The sequence below is a fragment of the Notamacropus eugenii genome, chromosome 2, assembly GCF_028372415.1.
Source record: "Notamacropus eugenii isolate mMacEug1 chromosome 2, mMacEug1.pri_v2, whole genome shotgun sequence".
NCBI classification, from domain to species: Eukaryota; Metazoa; Chordata; class Mammalia; order Diprotodontia; family Macropodidae; genus Notamacropus; species Notamacropus eugenii.
Window position 1 is genome coordinate 42,925,614 of NC_092873.1, and position 20,558 is coordinate 42,946,171.

Consider the following 20,558-nt stretch of genomic DNA (forward strand, 5'->3'; position numbering starts at 1 on the left):
GCTATTTATTTAACAGATGAATACTTGTGAAGGTCAAGATGACCAACTGTTGTGGAACCATCCCAAAGAAATAGAGTTGGGAAAGGAGAGAGGAGAGAAAGGAGAAAGGAGAGAGAGAGAGAGAGAGAGAGAGAGAGAGAGAGAGAGAGAGAGAGAGAGAGAGAGAGAGAGAGAGAGAGCGAGCTCACAGCCCTGCTTGGCCTAGCACAAAGCAGCCCTGGCATCATACAATGCAGAAGAAAGCAGAGATGGACATCACTGGACAGCCTCACATTTAAAGCTTTTATTTTGAAAAATAAAATACAAAAGTCATTGGATTGTAAATGTACATGATTCCCCGCCCTCTCAGAAATAACACATAATTCTTTAAATAATTAAGCTATTTAACATCATCCACATTAATAAGATTTCAACAGGAACAACTGTTCTACAAAACATCTGGGACGAGCACAGACAACCCATTCCAAAAGCTCCCCGGTCCCCTTCTTAGATCCATCAGTCTTCTTTACAGAAATTCATGTTGCAGGTCGAAGGTTTGGAATCAGATTAAGAAAAGTTGTGGACTGGAGCAGCTGCAGCAGAGATCTGGCCCAGGTGGGCATCTTTTCCCCTCCTGACCTTTTAACTCTGCTAATGTCATTACCCCACGTAATATCTTACTTTGTGACCACTGAGGTACGTGAGTGTCCTGGTAGGGAAAAAATTCACCTGTGACAGCTGAAATGTGCTTGATGGAACCACACACAGGAAAGGGATGGATAAGAGGGAACAGAGAGAGAGGCCAAAGATGCAGGTCGGGAAGTCCCAGCCACTGGATGGACAGACAGAAGATTGTTCCTAGAGATCGCCCATCCCTTGAAAAGGCAGAATTCCTTCCTAGGGTGGGAGGAGAGAGAACATCATTACAGTATGACCTCAAGTCCCAGCAACCTAGCCAGCCTCGAATTTCCACACTGAGGCAGGGAAATGGAGGGGAGCCAGAAAGACAATAAACCAAAATGTATATTGTGCTTTCAGATTTGCAAAGCACATTGTATATAAATATGTATGTATGTGTATGTGTGAGTATATACGAATACATGTATGGACATACAAACATACAGAACCTAGCCTGATGCCTGGCACATTGTAGACGCTTAAGAAATGTTTGCTGGACTGGATTACATAAAATCTACATAAAATTTGACTTTGGTCTCATAGCACCCCTGTACGATGGCTCTGTCAGGGGTTATTCCAGACCCTGACAGCTGGCAGTGCCATCAGGGCCATGGGGGGAACACCTCACTCTGGAGGTTGTCCAGAGACGTTTAACCTGAGAGGGGCGGTGGTGATACTAAGAGCTGACATTTGTTTAGTGCTCTGGGATGGGGGGTCACAAAGCAGTTTATTTTACACATATTATCCCATTTCAGCCTTACCACAACCCTAGGAGGCAGGTCCTATGATTGTCCCCATTTTCCAGATGAGGAAACATTGCTGCTCAAGCTCACGCAGCTTGAGCACATCTGAGGCAAGATCTGAGTTCACCTGACTCCAAGTCTCACGGCTTATTCCTGGCCACACAGTCACGAGGGTTGGAGGTGAGATTGGAACCCAAGTGTTTCTTACGGAGAATCACAGAAGTGGAGAGTCAGAGGGGACCAGCTCCAAATCCTGCAGTCTTTGTCCATTTCACAGTTTCTAAGAATGCTAAGCTCTGAGTTAGGAGAGACCTGGGTTCAAATTCCACCACTGACCCCAGTGGTGTGATCTGGGCAGGTCACCTAAGGCTCATTTTCCCTAATCTATGAAACGTGGCAGTGCTGGAAGGTTGTTGTAAAGCAAGCATGACTTTAATCTTTTGTCGCTATCTCCACGTGTCTTTATTGCCACATATTATTGTGTGCTGGATGAACTCCCTGGGGAAGGCAGGTCATCTAACAGTTCTCCAGGAGGTTCGTGGGAACCCTGACACCCCCCACAAGAACCCCTGGAGCCCTTTTCCTCTGTGCTTCTGCAAGGCTGGTTATTTAAAGGCCCAGCCTTCAGTAAGGGTGCAACAACCTACTGAGGATCTCCTAATGAACAGATTATAATCAGAAAAGGAAAATGTTCCAGGAGGAACTGGCAGTATCTTCTGGGGTTCCAACACAGCTTTGACTGGGTGGGCATGACAGGTGAGGCCTAGGAAAGGAGAGCTCATGATCTACCAAATCCCCTCTGCACCCCTCTAACTACTTTACCCAAGGGATCATTTCCCTGACTGCACTGTTAACTTGGATCACACCCTAGTTTTCCATGAGAACGAGCCTCCCAGAGAAGCGGCATGGTGGAGTGGGCAGAGGGCTGGCCTTGGATCTAGACAGTCCTGAGTTCAAGTCCCATCTCTGCCATGTACTGACTGGGGGAGTCTTTGGGAGCCATGAGCACTCTCCGGGGCCTATACAACTTTCTAAGATGCTACGTTGCAGAGCGAGTGCTGAGCTCCCCTGTCAGGAGGGGGTCTCCATACTGGAGTTCCCCTTTAGCTCATCCCAACTCCTTCTGGGAGGTCCCAGAGGGCCAAGAAAGAAGCCTTGGGTGGAGCACTTCTCTGGACCCTGTCCACCTCCCTCTCAGTGGGGATGGCTGGGCACCCTGGGACACTTCAAGTCACAAATGGGCTTGGGTATCATTTTGTCCAAGTCCCTCATTCTACAGAAGGAAGTCACTCATTCCAGTTCACCCAGGGATTCAGACACAGGTCCTCAGATCCCCTGCCCAGGGCCCACCTCTCATACCATCATCTTGGACAAGAACACCCTTACTCAACATGAGGCCCCCAGAACTCCTGGTCACTGAGTGACCGTCTTGGTAGGGGCAACTTTTCATCTTTGGCCCCCAAATTGTAAAATGCCAGCCCCCCCAGCCCCCTGTCCCCATTTGGGGCTAGACCTAGTACTTGAATAATAATGGTGAGCACAGACTCCACAGCATGACAGGAACCAGCCCGGTGCCCAAAAACCAATGCAGCACACACTGGGGAGGGCTTAGTACCGAGTGCATATGCTCCCTTACAGTAAGTAAGGTGTGTACACTGGCTTCTCACATGGGATTCCTTAGCACAGTGCAATTCATAAGCCAAAGCTGGGGGGAGAAATGATGATCTTGAAAAGTTAACCCAAAAAGCTGAAGCCAAAGCGAGATGGTCCTCACTCTAGGACAGAGACTGCAAGGCTGAGGCCTCGGGAGCTCCCTCAGACTTTCGTTCCTGCTCAGAAATGCCAAAGCCAGTTCAGGCTTCTCTGCAGGACTTGAGGGGCCCTAGCATCATCTCACCTGATCCTCACCAGCAGGACAGTAATGGTGAGGGAGGAAAGGATGCTACCCCTGGAGCCAAAGCACCTGGTTTGGATCCCCACCCCTGGGGCCTGATACCTGTGCAATCTCGGTTGTTACTTAACCTCCAGAGGCCTCAGTTTCCTGACAAGGTAACCTTATCTGATGATCACCTTAGAAAGCAGGTCTTACAAGTATTACCCAATATCCATTTTACAGAGGAGATAACTGAGGCTCTACAGAGAAGTTAAGTGACTTGCCCAGGGTCACACAGCTACCAAGGACTGGAGGTGAGATTTGAACCCAGGTCTCTTCTGAGTTCAAGTCAGGAATTGTCTCACTATGCCTTGGGCTAGATGTTGTCTAGGTCCCTTCCAGGTCTAACATTCTTCAGTGTCTAATGTGGACCCATCACAAAGGTAGGGGTCTGGCTAGCCCAATCCCCCAAGTCTGTGTCAGCGGCTCCTGTTGGGCTCTCTGGTCACAATTATCATGTTAAAATAACCTGAATGAGAGAAATACAAAGCACCCTTGGGGCCTCTGACCATCACCTTGGGTGTGACGGAGATGTCTCCACTCTTCTCTACTCGCCGGGTTCATTCTGTTAAGGGAAGCAAAGAATAATTTCAACCTTTCAGTCAATTGGAGCAAGACCCTGGTGTCACCGGCTGAGTGACCCCAGAGAAGCAGCAGTAGCAGCAGCAGCCAAGAAAGCCAGGCACCGTGTCTGCCTCCCGGCCCAGGCAAGCTCAAAGGTTCAGAGATTTAGCACTGGAAGGGACCCTAGAGTTCATCTATTCATTTTAACAGATAGGAAAACTGAGGCCTAGAAGACTCAAGAGCCTCACCCAAGGCCACGCAGCTAGTAAATGGCGCAGCCAGGATTCAAACCCAGGGAAGGCTCCAAGAGGAAGCACCCAACCCTGGTCAGCTGAGCCCAGATAGTGGAGACAATGGAACCTGAAGGCGTTCACACCAGTTTAGCCAGCACTGACTAAGTCCCATAGTGAAATCTGAAACAGGCCCTCTTCCTCAAAGAGCCAATATCCTGGGAGACAGAAAGCAGTAAGGAGCCAAGGGGACAGGGGACAGCATGAGAAGGAAGGTGATGGTGAGAACAAGGGGGACTGTGAGACGCGGAGGGGAGGAGGGAACGTATACTAGATGTGGAGACCAGCCAGGCACAGGGACCAGAGAAGCCACAGGCCTGTTACATTTGGCTGGAGTGTGTGCGGTATGGAGCAGAGATGAATGGGAATTAAGTCTGAAATGACAGGTTGGAATCAGACTGATGGCTTGAGATGCCATGTTGAGGCACGTGGCCTTGGTCAGGCTGACCTTCACCTTGCTGAATGATGAAGAGCTGGCAAAGCAAATCAACCCTGTAAATAAGATTTGAGGGCAGAGATGTGATTTCCAGGAGATGAGGGGCCTGTTGTTTACCTACAACGGATGCTGCTGCCATCTTCTTTGTCCATCCTGGAGGCTCTGTTTTGTGATCACACCCAGGTACCACCCCCAAGGGAAGGTAACACACCTCCCCCTCCAGGTCAGACTTTTTGAGTGTCATTCAAACCACTTTTTTCCTTTTTGTATTAATAGGATAAAGGACAGGAGTCAAGCCTGTCATTTCAATAGTTTGGCGCTTTGAGTCTCCAAGTATGGTCCAAGGGATTTTGGGGGTCCCCAAGGTTCTTTCAGGGGGTCTGTGAAGTCAAACCTATTTTTGTAATAATACTAAAATGTTATTTGACTTCTAAAATACTCCCTCTTCCAACCACATATCTTTGTGATGCCAGGTTTTCTTCATATGCTTTAACCAAAACAACATTTTGCAGCAACAGATCAAATGCAGAGGCAGATATGAGAATACGGATAATTTACTATTGAACCAGACATCAAAGAGATCTGCAAAAAATATGTAAAATAACACCACTCTTCTCCTAATTTTTTTTTGTTTTGGAAAATGTATGTTTTATAAAATGAGTAAATTGATGTTACCATGTGATAGCTTTATTGTTATTTTAAAATAAGTATTTTGAATATTTATCAGTTTTAATTTCTAATATGGTAAATGTCAAGAGATATTGCCAACATAAACAAAAACTCTTAGGGGTCCTGAATACTTTTTGAGGGTGTAAAAGTGTCCCGAGACCTAAAAAGCTTCAGAATCACTGGTAAAGGGGACTCCCAGATGAAGAAGTTCCTTCTACTCATGCAGGTGAACACTTTCTATGCACCTTAGAGTCTTTGAGAGTTGCTTGGGGCACTAAGAGGTTATGTGACTTGCCCAGGGTCTTGCTGGCTTGGAGGTTGCTCTCTTTTATGCCAGGCTTGCTAACATTTCCTCCCAAGGGAAGGGAGGTGACTACACAAATTCTATCCTAATGACTCTTCTAGGTCCCTCAATGATTTGTAAGATAAAACCAAATGATGTTCTGACTTCAGGGTCATCTCCAATCAGGCCCACATACAAAGACCTACACCTCACCTTGAGCTCACCACCAAAAACGTATTTGATAAACCAGACCTCCTTAACCCAAATTTCAACTAGTTTGTGATAAGCTAAAGATCTTTAGGCAATAAAATTCAAACAGTCAGGATTTACTAAGTACTCACAGAGCAGAAAGCATGCTTTAGGGGTTGGCAGAGACATAAAACTGAAATGAGATGGTCCCTGCCCTCAAAGAGCTTACTGACTAATGGGGGACATGACATATATGAAGATCTCTGTAACACAAAAGAAAAAATATATACAGAATCGAGAAGTCATGGGAATTATAAGCAGCTGGGATCAGAGAAGTCTGAGGAGGTGGCTTTAAAGGCTGGGTAGGATTCAACAGGCAGAGAGAACGCATTCTAGAAATGAGCAGAGGGATGGAGGTGGGCAAATTCAGGTCCCGGCATGAATTATAGAAAGTAGTTCAGTTTGACTAGATTACAGAGCATATGGAGGGGAAGCGTATGATATTAGTCTGGAAAGACAGGATGCCAGATTATGGAGGGTCTTCTCTGATGGCTGAAGGAGACTTAATCTGACTCGGAAGGGAAGAGGGAGCCATTCAAGGGTGCTGAGCAGAGGAGTGGTATGACCAAGTCTACTGCGTAGAGTGCATGAGAGGAGCAGAGTCTAAAGACAGAAAGGCCCGTGAGGAAGCTAACACAAGATTTCAGATGGGCATAACAAGGCCTTGTAGTAGAACGATAGCAGTAGAAATGGAGAGGTAGGGGAGGGGTCGTAGAAATTTTGTAGGTACAATCAATAAAACTGATAACTGATTGACAGGAGATACAAGAGAGAGAGAAGAGTCAAAGTTCCAAACATGGTAGACTGGGGGAATGGTGGTGCCATTGACAGGAAAAAATAATCTAATAAACATTTTGAACATAGTGAGTCTGTGGTGTTGGTAAGGCCCTAGAGTGACTATATACTGTAGGCAGTTGGAACCGTTGATACTATTTGAGAGTTACTTGCACAGAGGTGGTAGCTGAAGATGTGGGAATGAATGAGATTGTCAAAGTAATATAGAAAGAGAAGGGGGCTATGACCTTAGAGGATGCCCTTACTAAAAGGTCAAGAAGAAGAGGAGGTAATAAAGATGAACAAGCTAAGGTTAGAGAGGTAGGAAGAGAACTGAGAGAATATAGCATCCCCCAAAGCCAAGGGAGGAGAGAGTATCCGATGGGAGTAAGTGATCAAGAAATCAGGGATAAAGATTTTGGAAAGACAACTGAATTTGGCAACTAGAACATCACTGATGCCTTTGGGAGGGCAATTTCAGTAGAGTGGTGCAGGTGGAATCAGGATTGCAAAAAAAGCATCAGTGGTGAGCCAGTGAAAGTATTGGGGGTAGACAACTTATTCTAAAAATATGGCCCGTTAGAGGAGAAGAGATGGAGCCGTGGAATTAATACCCTCCTGCTGCCCCAAATAAAAATGTCGACTGCTGTGTCTTATCTGTCCAGTCTAAGTCCCTCTGGCTTTTCTAGACCCCTGCAAAGTGAGTGCAGGACACAGAATTTCCACTAGAATGTAGGCCCTGCTCCCAAGGAGTGCTCACGGAATCAGGTTTGTCATCTTAGCAGAAGCTGGTCTTACTTTTGAACCCCTGAAGCAACAGCCACCTGGTAGCTGCTTCTGTTTCCTTAAAGAGTCCCTTCAACACCAGATGTTGGCAACACCAGTTGGCAGCCAGCCCAGGGACTGACAGCAGCTTCTGTAGAGGGGATGTTGGCGGCTGTTACAGGGAGGGGCAGGAGAGCTAAATGACATCCTTCCTCCACCCCAGGAAGCCCAGGTTTAGCATCAAGGGAGCACATAAAAATGAAGGTTCTTAGTGGGGAGATAGTTAGGACACATGGCACTGCCACCTCCAGTTTCACCGTGAGTGCCTCCTAATCAGTGGACAGCATTTTCATTTCCAGGTCTCTGCTTTCATAATGAGCACTGCTATAAATGTGCTGGATTGTCAGGGCCTGTCTTTTCTATCACAACAAACATCTAACATTGACCCCTTGGGCTAGGGGCCAAGCAGTGGGATCTTGGGGTTACTGGATATGGGGCATTCTAGTTATTTTCTTACCACAAATCCAAATTGCTTTACATAAAGGTCAGGCCAATTCACAGCTCCACTAGCTTATCTTTCCATAACTGCCCCCCACCTCCCAACCCCCAAAACTCCAATTTGTTGGCTGGGAGGCGAAACCTGAGGATGGTTCTGAAGTGTATGCCTCTCATTATTAGTGATCTGAAGTTTTTCTTATCTATAAAATGTAAAGGTCAGACTGAATGACCTTTAAGGTCCTTTCCAGCTCTATAATCTTATGAATTTGGCTAAGTTCAGTCACCCAAATAGAAGGGACTATTTCCCTGGGAAAATACATTTCTGTAGGAAAAACATATCAAGGTCAGAAACCATCCAGTGTTCCCTGTTTAGAAAGGTAAGTTCTGCTCTGAGGGACCTCACTACCTCCCTTGGGGGGTTAGTTCAAGGACCCACATTTATACATTCATCTGTTCAGGTCACCAAACACTTATCAAGTGCGATCAGTGCTGGAGATACAAAGGTGAAAAAGGACCATGTCTCCTGCACTAGACACATTCTATGGGAGGTGGGGGCGGAAGGAGGGGGAGAGTCAGGCAAAGTCCTTTAGGAAAAGATGAGCAGGAAGAAAGTATTCTCAGTCAGGAGGAAAAGGGAGAGGCTCGGTGGTTTTTACCAGGTGGGGAAGAGGGCCTGGGCCAGCCCACACTGATCCACATGGAGGCTGGGAAGCAGTTCGTGGTCTGGCTTGCCTAGAAAAGCGTATGAAGGGGACCTAAGGTGAAATAAGGTTGGAATCCATCTGTGGAGGGCCTTCCATTATAGCCTAAAGGCACTGGAGAGTTATTGAAAATTTCTGAGCAATGAAGCAACAAGGTCAAACCTGAGTGTTAGGGAAGTTACTCTGGCTGCCATTGTAAAGGATGGACAGAGAGCCATGTAAATGACTGGCTCTCCCAACGCCTGATGAATTTAGATATGGTTGGGGTATAATACGAAGGAGGAAATACTGCCTGTGGGACTCATTCTTGTCTGGTCACTGAAGTTGGAAGCAGGACTTTTTTGAAGGGTTGCAGTTTATAGGCTGGCACCTTCCTTTATCCACATCATCTGGTGAGTCTACACATCCTACCACAGATCATGTGATGATGAAGTCAAACAGTTGTCCAAAAAATTTCTTGGAAGTCAGGCATCCTAATGAGTGGCAAGGTCTTGGTTCTCAGAAGGCAATGGAAGATCCAAGTGCTACATGAACTTTCAACCAACAGGTACTTCTCAAGAAATTTGGGAGTAGCTGCTCTGAGGGATAACTCTGTGCCTCTCCCCACATTCTATGGCCATTTTTCACTCCTGAGTTTGGAGGGTTTTGAATCCACATACTTTCCACCATCTTGGATAGTCAGGGAAAGGAAGAGGCAGAATGTGCGTGAGGCTGGGACCAAGCCCTGGGCATGGGACGACTCTCTCTCATTGGCTCTCTTCAGGCAACAGCCCCATGAGAGTGATTACATATGCTGTCAAAAACAAGTCACAGCTCCCAGTAACTCCAGTACTGAGACTGGACCTTAAGAGTTTCATCAAGAAAAGGAAAAAAAAATCATTCCTAAGTGCAAACGAGTGGGCATGCCCAGCTGTGTGTCCATGGGAGTAGGGAAAGTCTCTTTTCTTTCCATTTCCTATCTCAGGTATGACTCACCCCATCCTAGGTTCTCATTGCCCCATATGAATCCTTTGTTCACAGCTTTGGGTTCACAGCACATGGACGACAAAGGGATACCCTTGAGCTGGGCCTCTGATTGGGCTTCTTAAAGGGGAAAGGATACCCTTCCCCAAAAGAAAAGGCACAGAAGGTGAAGACAGACCAGACCATGAGAAAGAAAAGAACCTCTGAAGGAGAGAGGACACTTCAGAGAGCTCTTCCAGAGAGAGATGAGATGTACAAACCAAGGTTACACTGTGACCAGGCCAAAAGCCTTTGCATTCACATGGTCTCAAGAAGGAGACAAGTTCACCATCCATGCAAACCCGAGTCAGATGTGAAAGGGGAGAGAAAAGAAGGAGACTCTTGACAAAGGAGAAGAAAGGGATTTATGGTTTCTATGAGAAAAGATGGGAGAAGAGAAGAGGTCTGGTCTCACTTAGACTTGAAGAAAGATCACTATCCGGCCCAAAGAGGGAAGAAGCAGTTCTATGTCCAACGTTTTGTTAGCCCAAATGCTTATAGGGTCCTTAGAGAGAAAGGAGATCAATTTTGCTATTTCCAGGAGAAATATGAAATGGGAACCAGAGTCATAGAGATTATTGAGAGAAAAGCCCCCACTGAGAACCTAGTCCACAATGTTGTGCTAGTGCCCTCCTAATAGATGGATTACAGAAAAAAATGTAAATAATGCAGATATCCAACAGCTGGTGAACAGGTGAACAAACACTGGTATAATGATATAATAGAAGACTACGATGCCATTAAAACAGAAATATGCAGAAATTAAGAAATTATGAAAAGTTATGCAAAGCAACAAAAACAGCCTCAGAGCAACCCATGCACTGACTACCACCATATGAAAGGAAGTTCATCATTGCCAGATACAAATACAGAGCTAACTGAATAAACAGAAAACGGCAGAAACAGGAGGGATGACTTAAGAGTTGTTATAGACATGTTAGATTCCTCTTAAGTATAAACTAGTATTAAATAGATCCATATTTTTATATTCTTTACAGTTGTATAATTAAAAAAATTTAAAACAAGCCATAGCCAAATCGACCCCTTGCCTCCCAACCAAAAGTTTCTAGGCCAGAACTTGAACAGGGCAAAATCCCTAGCCCTCTCCCATGTCAATCATGTGGTTGGTGAAGATTTATGGCAAATCTCTTTTTAAAATTTCTCCCAAGAGCTGAAGTGTGAGGCCTTGCACTACAAAGTGGGCTATGTGAGAAAAGGTGAGTAAATGTGTCCTGCTCATGCTAATGAGGCTCTGTTCACGTGGTGCCATCATTCTACAGGTCGCCCTGCTCATGGTCCAAAAACATTTCATTAAGGAAGTCTTGAGGCCATCTAGGCCTGGCCTGGCCATCCTCTGGTAAATAATTTGGACAATGGATCTCGACTCTGTACTTTTTGATTCTTTTATCAGCCTCCAAGATAGACATTCTCTCTCTTTTTTTTAATAGTACCATCCAATTTGGTGGCTGATGAAATTCTAAATTGGCCTGAAGGCCACTTTTTTAGGTGTTGTCCTGAACACATAGCCAGGACATCTCTTTTATCTGGCTCCAGGATGCTTGAAATTCCTTTGATAGTGAACCAAGACTTTCATATACTGTTTTTAGTTCCTGGAGAAAGTGTAAATATCCCTAAGGTGAGTCAGCACTAGATTCATTTCATACTAAAGTGTAAATGACTGCTATCAGAGTCTTTCCTGAGAAAAGGTTTCTCTAGGGGAGGTAAGAAGAAAGCAGGAAGAAAAAAGAAGCTAGAGGGTTCTGGGTGACTGAAGGAGTTGGAGGTAGGGAAGGAAGGAATACAATAGATGAGAAAGGAGAGGCAAGGGGATAGGAAGAAATCCTAGGATTTTGGAAAATATGAGTAATGCAGAAAATAAAGGATGAAGCATAAATAACAGCTCACATCGAGAAGCTATTACTTCAAGGTTTATAGCCATGATCTTATTTTGTCCTTACAACAGCTCTGGGAGGTGTTTCTCCACTTTACAGATGAGGAAACTGAGGCAAACAGAAGTCACACAGCTAGTAAGTGTCTGAGGATGAATTTGAACTCAGGTCTTCTGGACCCCAGTGCCACCGAGCTGCTACTGTTGCTGCTATTGGTACTAGTATTTGAAAGAAGTTGGGCAGAAATACAGCCTTTTCTGCTCAGTGACTAAATCTCTTAGATCAGTTTAACGTTTCCAATGATCCCACAACAGACCTAAAGAGATTAGTTAAAAATACTTCAGATGACGTCGACACTTTCCATAGAATGGACAAAAGGGGATCATGAATGACTGTGCACCAGTCAGAAAATGCCTGTAGAGGTCATTGGAACCCTCGGCCCAGGCTCTCCGGGCATCTCTTTGTCCTTCTTCCTGGCTACATAAAGCAGCCAAGGCTCAGAGAAGTAAACCTCGTGCTGGGTAACTCTCCTTCCTTGGTGAAGCTGGTTGCTTTACTTAGGGTTCAAGTTCTGTGTGCCCTTGGGCCAGTCATTTCCTTCCTTTGGCCTCTGTTTCCTCATTGGTAAAATGGGGGGAGAGAAGGCTGGCTCATTTGGCCTGAGTTTCTCTCCAGCTCTAAATTTATGGCCCTATCAATCCTCACTTTATGTAGGCTGATTTTCCGGGGGGCTCCCTGAGGCAGAAACCCATCTTCTACTGATGCCAGTGAGTCTCATGATTCCTCAGGCTTATGGAAAGAAGCCTAGCTCAATGTGATGTCTTCTCCATCAACATGGAGCACTGGTTTCCTCTTCATGATACTCACTGGTGGGGTGTGCCCACCCCAGGGAGAAGAGCTGTGGCCACTCACAAGTTCTGGTTCTGTGGCTGGCACAGGAGTTGGAACCATGGTGGGTCTGAAGTGACTCATGATAGGGGACAAGCTCCTGACTCCCTAGCAATTTGGGGAGTAGAGGATGATGATGGTGGCAGTGGCTGGGGAAGTAGCAGCTCACAAGCCTATTGTCCCCCTATTGTCTGGAAGGGGGGCAAGGGATTTATTGTTCCCATTTTACAGATAGGGAAGTTGAGTTTTAGAGAAGAGAGAGACTTGTCCAGGCTCCCACCTGTAAGAAGTGTCAGAATGAGTTCTTTTGTCTTTCCCATTGCACCAGACCACCCTTCCCATGGGTTTGTGTGTGTGTACATGGGGGGGGGTGGTGTTTCTTGTACACAGACACTCCCTGCTCAGCCACACAGAGAAGTGTCAGAGGGTGTGGCGTCGATGAGGTCACAGCTCCACTAAAGCACTAACAGTCGGGGCCAGGACATTTATATAACAGCCATCCCATCTTGCATCTCTCTCCCATCTCAGGAAGGATGGACATGGTCTTGGCTCATGGAAGAGTCATACTTCCATAAATCAAGTCAAAAATAAGGCCAAACTTCCATTAAATTGAGCTCTAGGACATAACCAAATGAAGCCGCTGGCTAGGGCATGCTACTACAACGCTTACATACAGAGGGCCAGCATCCACCCCCACCATCAGCATCACCTCTGGTGGGCGATCACAGCGTCTAAAAGGGAAGGTAGATACTGTACCTGTGGTTTGTCTTTAAGGAAATCGGGTAGCTGAAATTCTCCTTTATAGACCTGCAAAAACAAAGTGGACAACACTTTAAACAACGTCTGGAGAACCCCAGGCAGCTATTGGGTGGCAGCAGCCCTCTCTCGCTTCCCCGAGGGCTGCCGAGGTCTCCACTTGGTGCCTAAGGGCCTGGGGGAACTTGCCAGTCTTAGAGCAGCAGATGGAAAAGGTTGGGCTAGCTTCCCATCAGTTCAAATTCCCTCCCACGCCACTTTTGGCTTCACTTCTGGCTGGGAGAGTTCCCAGTGTCCGAAAACCCCACACTTCCAAACCCAAGTTCTGATCGAGCCAGCCAAGGAAGAAAGTCGGCCTTGGATAGCCTTTGCCATTAACGAGCACAATCTTCCACAGCTGAAGGACAGATTTCTAGGAGTTTCTTTCTCTACGCTATGGGACACTGAGGTTCATTTTCAGCTTTACCTTTCATTTCATTTTCAGCTTTACCTTTCTGACAAGGAGGTATTTTCCTTTAAAGTTGATTTACCCCACATTTCTATGTCTGCTGAAATTATGGGTGACGTGTCAGTACTTTAAGGATCTCTGACTTCATTGCTATGGACATTCTCTGCCCCAACAGCTCACAACATCTTAGCACAATGGGTTCCAAACTTTATGTAGTGATGCCCCACCTTTCCATAAAAAAGTGTGCTTTGCTACTTTTCAAAAAACAACCCGTACAAATAGTTCTTATCTTGTATTTTCTTGAAATAAAATTAGAAATTTCTTACAATTTTTAAAACACCCAAACAAATTATAACCAGACAATAAAAAACATCAACAAATATTTATGAATAAAAATCCTTTACAAGAAAAAGAAAATATCACTTAATTTTAATTACTGTACATTTTTCATAACTATAACATTCTTATGTTATCTTGATTTTTTAAAAGCTGTAGTTTTTTGAAAACCAGTTTTGGGGAAACAATATAATTATATTAACTTACCAAAATGAATGATGTCAAGAAATCTAATGGATTGTAAAAGGTGGTACTTTTTAACTTCTACATAAAAACTGCTGAATCTAGAGTTTACAAGCTTCACGTTTCAATGCAGCTGAAGAAGCAGCTGACAAGTCAGCTGTGTCTTGAGTCTTCTCAACACTGGTCAGATGTAACCTTCTGCCCATACTGTGTTAAATAATCACTGAACTGCATTCAATGTCACAAGATCAAACACTTAGAACTGAAAGGGATCTTGGAGGTCATCTAGTCCAAAACCCTTATTTTACAGATGACGACACTGAGGCACAGAGTTGGTTGTTGTCCTTCGTTTTCGAAGAGGACCAAAATGACATCATTATGATAAAGTGAAATTTCAGTGTGTCCAACTGTGGCTGATCAGACCAATATGAGCTTGGAATGCTCTACCACAGGTTGGGCACAAATAGTCCAAGTGAATATTTGGGGTGGATATTCCAAATTTGCGCATCCTATGTTTACTTTTGCTGTCTCAATTCTGCTTTGCTCAAAGAGCACAGCACCTTTTCTTATGGCACACCATGCTGAGTGGTCCTGTGCCAGTGCCTCCCATGCTGCATAGTCAAATCCAAAGTTCTTGAGAGAGACCTTCAGTGTCCTTGTATCGCTGCTTCTGGCCACCATGTGATCTCCTGCCCCATGCAAGTTCTCCATAAAATAGTCTTTTTGGCAAGCATATGCTTACCATTTCAAACAATGTGGCCAGCCCATCAGTGTTGCACTCTCTGAAGCATAGTTTGAATACTTAGCAGTTCAGCTCGAGCAAAGACTTCAGTGTCTGGTACCTTATCCTACCAGCTGATCCGCAGAATCTTGCTAAGAAAATTCAAATGGAAGTGATTCAGTTTCCTGGTACAGCCCTGGTAGATTGTCCATGTTTCACAGGTGTACAACAATGAAGTCAACACAACAGCTCTGTAGACCTTCAGTTTGGTAGTCAGTCTAATACTTCTCACCCAAACATCTCTTTGGAGCCTCCCAAACACTGAGTTAGCTCTGGCAATGCATGTATCAATCTCATTGTCAATGTGTATATCCCTGGAAAGTACACTACCAAGGTAAGTGAACTTATCCACAGCATTCAAAACTTCTCCATTTGTTGTAACCAATGGTTCCATGTATGGATGATGTAGTGGTGGCTGATGGAGCACCTGAGTTTTCTTGGTGTTGATTATTAGGCCAAAATTAGCACAGGCAGCAGAGAACTGATCCCTACTTTGTTGCATCTCAGCTTCAGAGGCTGCATTGAGTGCACAATCATCTGCAAACAGAAAATCATGTACCAACACTCCCTCCTCTTTGGTCTTGGCTTGTAACCTTTTCAAATTGAAGAACTTGCCATCAGTACAGTAGTTGGCCTTGATGCTGTGTTCATTCTCATTGAAAGCATTTGTCAACATGGCTGAAAACATCATGCTAAAAAGCATGGGAGCAAGCACACAGCCCTGTTTTACTCCATTGGTGACTGGGAAGGCACGAGAGCATTGTCCACTATGCAGAACCCGGGCAAACATGCCACCATGAAATTGACATACAATATTGATGAACTTCTCCAGGCAATTATTTTGACATAATTTTCCATAAGCCCTCATGATTAACAGTGTCAAAGGCCTTGGTCAGATCTACAAACGTTGTGCACAGACCTCTGTTCTGCTCCTGGCATTTCTCCTGGAGTTGTCAGGCACCAAACACCATATTGACTGTTCGTTGGCCCTCTCTGAAGCCACAGTGGCTCTCAAGTATATGACCACCTTCCATGTGAAGGATCACCCTATTAAGGAGGACTCTAGCAAGAATCTTGCCAGCAATGACTAAGAGAGAGACTCCCTTGTGATTGTCACAGCACAATTTATTCCTTTTACCTTTATAGAGATGGACAATGGAGGCATCCTTGCACTTCTGGGGGAATATTCTCCTCTTGCCAAATAACTTGGAAAATGTCAGTCAGCTTTTGTATGAGCAATGGTCCCCTACCTTGTAAAATCTCAGCTGGAATAAAATCAGCACCAGGTGCTTTCCCACATGAAAGGAGCCTAATGGCCCTCAAAACCTCTTCTTCAGTTGGAAGTTCAGCTTTAACCTGACTTCAACCTGAGGTAAATGGTCAATGGCCTCTGCATTGATGGATGACGGTCTGTTGAGAACACTTTGGAAGTGTTCAGCCCATCTCTCTAGGATCATGTCCTTATCACGAATCAATGTAGCTCCATCAGCACTGACTAGTTGTGATGCACCATAGGTTTTGGGAGTGACTTGTCCAAGACCATACAGAAAATTAGTGAGAAAGAAAAGATCTGAACCCAGGTCCCTTGATTCCAAAGTCAGTGGTTTTTCCTTTGTACCACATTACTCAGTTGGATCCCATTTGTTTTGACAGTTTCATTTTTATTGACTCTAATTTTTTTCCACTGAAAAAGGTGGATTTATTGGGGGGAGTTAGCTGTATTTGAAAATATCCAGTCATTTTGGCCATTGCATTATAGGACACATTAGATGGCCTCATATTCCCCAAGGAGGGGGTATGCTTCACCAGGTGGAAAACTCCACCTTAGGAGACAGTCTTTATGAGTTGCTGTGGCTGTTCAAATTCACTACCTGCTGGAGTCTCCTTAAACTTAGCAAGGTGGGTTCCAGATATCGGCCTAAACCTTCCTTCCTGCCATGCTCGTGCTTCACTGACCCATGTTTGAAGACCCACGGGATGTGAAGGCACATCCCATGTGGTGGCAAAGGGGGATCGTGGAGGATGAAGGACAACAATTAAATATGTAACTTACATGATGATTATTCCCTCAAATTAAACAGTTTTCCCTCATCTGGCAATTAGAAGCCCTCTCCTTCAACATTTACTGGAAAATATCATAAATAATTTACAAGACAATGTTCCAAATCTCTGAGGGATTAATTACAGTTTAAAATCAAATACGGCTTTCCAGTCCAATAAAACTCGGAGGCCTTGCTATTTTCATCGGAGCTCAGAAAGCTGGACATGGGCCAGCACTAATGGAGGGAAAACAGCACACAGGAGTGGAATATGCTAGTCCCAAGCTTCTAGCAGTTTCAGACTCAAACCCTGAGGCCCAGTTCACGTCCCCTCTCTGACCATCCCTGCTCAAGGCGATCCCAATTCATTTTTCTGAACTTTCTCATCTTCCCTGATCACTTGTCCTTTAACACTGACTGACTCGGGACATTAGTGACCAAACAGCGAGTGTATGCTGTGTGAAATGCACGGATGGAGGGGAGGAGGTGCATGAGATGCTCCTGCTAGGGTCCCTGCTACTAACCGGCTTTTACATCATTATATCTTGTATATAGTTAACTCTTCAGTTGTAGCTGCATTTTCTGGTGACTTCTGAGATATACTGGAGCCTCAAGGCAATATTCAGACACTTAGGATGGTCATAGTGGTAGATGAGTAGGGAAAGCATTGGTTTCATCCCAAATTAGGAAATAGGAAAATAGAACGAAGTCACCGTAACTCAACTAGGTATATGGATGAGGACCCTTTATTGAGTAAGGCAAGTTTGCAGGTCCTGACAGACATCTATTTGAGTCTTTTTGTGTACTGACAGGCAAGTCTATAACATTAACAGAGCTGGAGATGTGCTGACTAGCCCTGGCCCAGCCAGTCTTATTCTAAGAGAGTAGATAACACATCTCCAAGGAAGCAAATGATGGCATTAACAGCAATCTCATAAGAAGGGAGTTTTGGTTAGAGTATTATGGGAGAGCTCCTGCACCATAAGGAAGAGTCCCGAGAGGTGGAAATGAGGAGTCCCCAGGCACAGAACCATGATGCAGAGAGGAGCAAAATCAGGTCTTTCCCTTTACTGCTATGGTATGTCATGGCCCTGGTAGGTTGTAAATGAAGGAAGTTGTGAGAGATGCTGGACTCTCTATCAGCCCTTGGAGAGAGAGCCTCAACCCTTGAGTGATACCTTAAGTTCGGAGTGATGGCATAAGTCTCTGAGAAAGGTGGGGCTCACAAGATGAGCAAGCTTTCTTGACTTTTCTTCATGATTCCAGCATGAACTCTTTTTGAATTCTTTGCTGTATATAACTTTGATAGTGTGAAGACACCTAAATGAGCCAAAGCCTAGTGTTCTCAGGTGAAGCCCAAGTGGGGGCACAAGTTAGAGAGTGTGATGTCATTATTGATATCTCCCAAATGGAACTCAGTCCATCTGTCCTCAACTGGCCTCCACTTCAAGGAGACCTCGCTCCTTGGGGACAGGGACTGTTTGTTATAGTATCTCTCAGGGACTACCTATTATGGTGCCGTGAATGCAATAAGCTCTTGGTAAATACTTGCTGACTGAATGTGTGGTGTACCATTCTCAGAGTGGCCCAGCATCTCATTGAATTTTGATTGGAAGGAACCATGGAAGTCATGAAGTTTAATTCTTTGTTTCATGGAGTTGGGAACAGAATCAGAGGGAAGTAAAATAACTTGTTTCAAATAGCACCAGTGGTTAAGTAGCACTACCAAAAGTCGAGCAATATCCTCATCTTCAAAGCTGGTACCCTGTCTCTAGACCAAACTGCCTCCATATGCAATAAGAAAACAAAGGCAGCCTAGTTCAAAAACCCAGGAAGGAATTCCTGTTCTCAAGAATGAGAATAAAAATACTTTTTCCATATAGTAGATCATAGGGTTATAGCTTTAGTGCTGGAAGGGCCCTCAGAGGCCAACCCAAACATTTTATAAAAGAAGAAAGTGAGGCAGCGGGAGGAAATGACTTGCCAAAGGTCTTAGATACAAGGATTTGAACCCAGAGGCAATGCCTTTTCCTGTCATCAAATGTACAAGTGCTACGTTCTGTCTGTCTTTTGGTTTCTACCTTCCCTTTCTTTGTACCCTTAGCTCAGCCATCCATTCTGACTAGAACATCTTTCTCGTGCCTATTTCTTGATTTTTTTTTTTAGCTCAAGGAACAAAAGTACTACTCTTAAATGTCACAAAAAGCTGTCCAGATTACATTTCATTATTTCTGTTGTTAATGAATTTAAAAAGAAAAAGGTTTTCAAAAATGAAAGACCTAGGAGAATGAAAACGGGTGGATTTATGATAAAACCTCCTGGGGCTAAAGTCTACTTCTAATCCGTATGTAATCAGCAGCCTTTGAAAGGAAACAGTGTTGATTTAAGAAACAGTTAATATGTATAATTCTATTTAAAAGAAAGTAGTGGTAGAGAGAAGGAAAAATGCCTAAGTAATTATATCTTGGAGACATGGCGCTCACTTGATATAAACTCTGAGCTTCCATCTGCCGTACTTAAATCCTGGCCATGGCTTAAGTATGTTATCAAGTATGGGGTAGGCTACTTGTCTGGGAAGGGACAGAGGAAGGTCCTAGCACAAGAAGTATACATCTTAGAATCAGAAAAGCTTCTTCAGCATCTCTTAGGCTAGGTTCATTATTCACCTCACTCTGATTTCTGTGAAATAATTTAAATGATTTATCTTGTAGCAGCATATTTTAGTGGTCACTTGACCTTTACCAGCCTAAAACTACTCTAAGATTTTGGGGATACTCTGTATAGCCTCCTAAAGAACAGAAGGCTTGAATGGGGGCAGGACAGGCAATGGAGAAGACAGATTAGATTTCTCCTCTTGGCCCCAGGTCAGAACTAGAAACAATGAATGAGAAGCTGAGAAATCTGCTGAGAAGCAGATTTCATTGGAAGAGAAGACTTCCTAATGATTGTAGCTGTCTAAAAATGGAATGGGCAGCCTCTGGAGGCACTGGACTCCCAACCAACAGAGGCAAGAGCGCCACAAATGAGAATGCCATTGGCAATATCAAATGGCAAAACCTCCTTTGGGATATTATCGAGAGCTTCCCATCAGTTTCAGCGGGCATAGCTCCTAGGAGAACCAGACAAATGTCTGGTGTCCAGTGCGTAAGCACAACAGCCCAGAAGGCTTAGCTGGATAAGAGGCAGGGGCATTCCAGCCTTAAAAGCCAGGGCCTGCTCTTCCCACCAAACAGGGATGCATTCCAGTGACAAAGCTGGTGGCTACCACAACAAACCAGATCCCAGGCTTAAACAAACAGGAAGGCCTCCAATGGTATTTCCTGTGGTTAAAAGAAAAGCTTGGCTGGACACGGTTCTTTGTGTAGTTGGGCTCTACATCTGTGAGGCTGGTGCCCTAAATCCATGGTGTATCATAGCAGAAACCCTGATAACTCCAGGGACAGGAAAGATAGTGTGGCTCAAACATTTAACAGGTTTTCATATAGGGGAGTTAAAAGAAGGCCAGATTTAGGATTAGAAGATGGAGGTTCAAATTCTGGCTTTACCACTTACAACCTTGTGTGACCATGGACAGGACATTTCCCTGCTTTGAACCTCTTTATGCCTTACCTATCCAATGGGGGCTGGACTGGATGATCTCCAAGGTCTTTTCCAGCTCTAAATTCTAAAGAGTT

General features: G+C 44.7%; 1 protein-coding gene across 8 annotated transcripts in view; it reads right to left on the minus strand.

The window, feature by feature from the left end:
- Positions 1 to 268: 268 nt before the first annotated feature.
- Positions 269 to 20,558, minus strand: part of TPST1 (tyrosylprotein sulfotransferase 1) — a 129,977-nt gene continuing 109,687 nt past the window's right edge. For 7 of the 8 annotated variants that reach the window (XM_072640076.1, XM_072640072.1, XM_072640073.1 and 4 more), the window contains 3 exons: positions 13,098 to 13,148; positions 3,849 to 3,898; positions 269 to 876 (listed from right to left, as the gene is read on the minus strand). In XM_072640076.1, coding sequence (XP_072496177.1) covers positions 542 to 876; positions 3,849 to 3,898; positions 13,098 to 13,148 — 436 coding nt within the window. In that variant the 3' untranslated portion in view covers positions 269 to 541. The remainder of the gene's footprint in view (positions 877 to 3,848; positions 3,899 to 13,097; positions 13,149 to 20,558) is intronic. The other variant, XM_072640077.1, reaches the window with a different exon arrangement.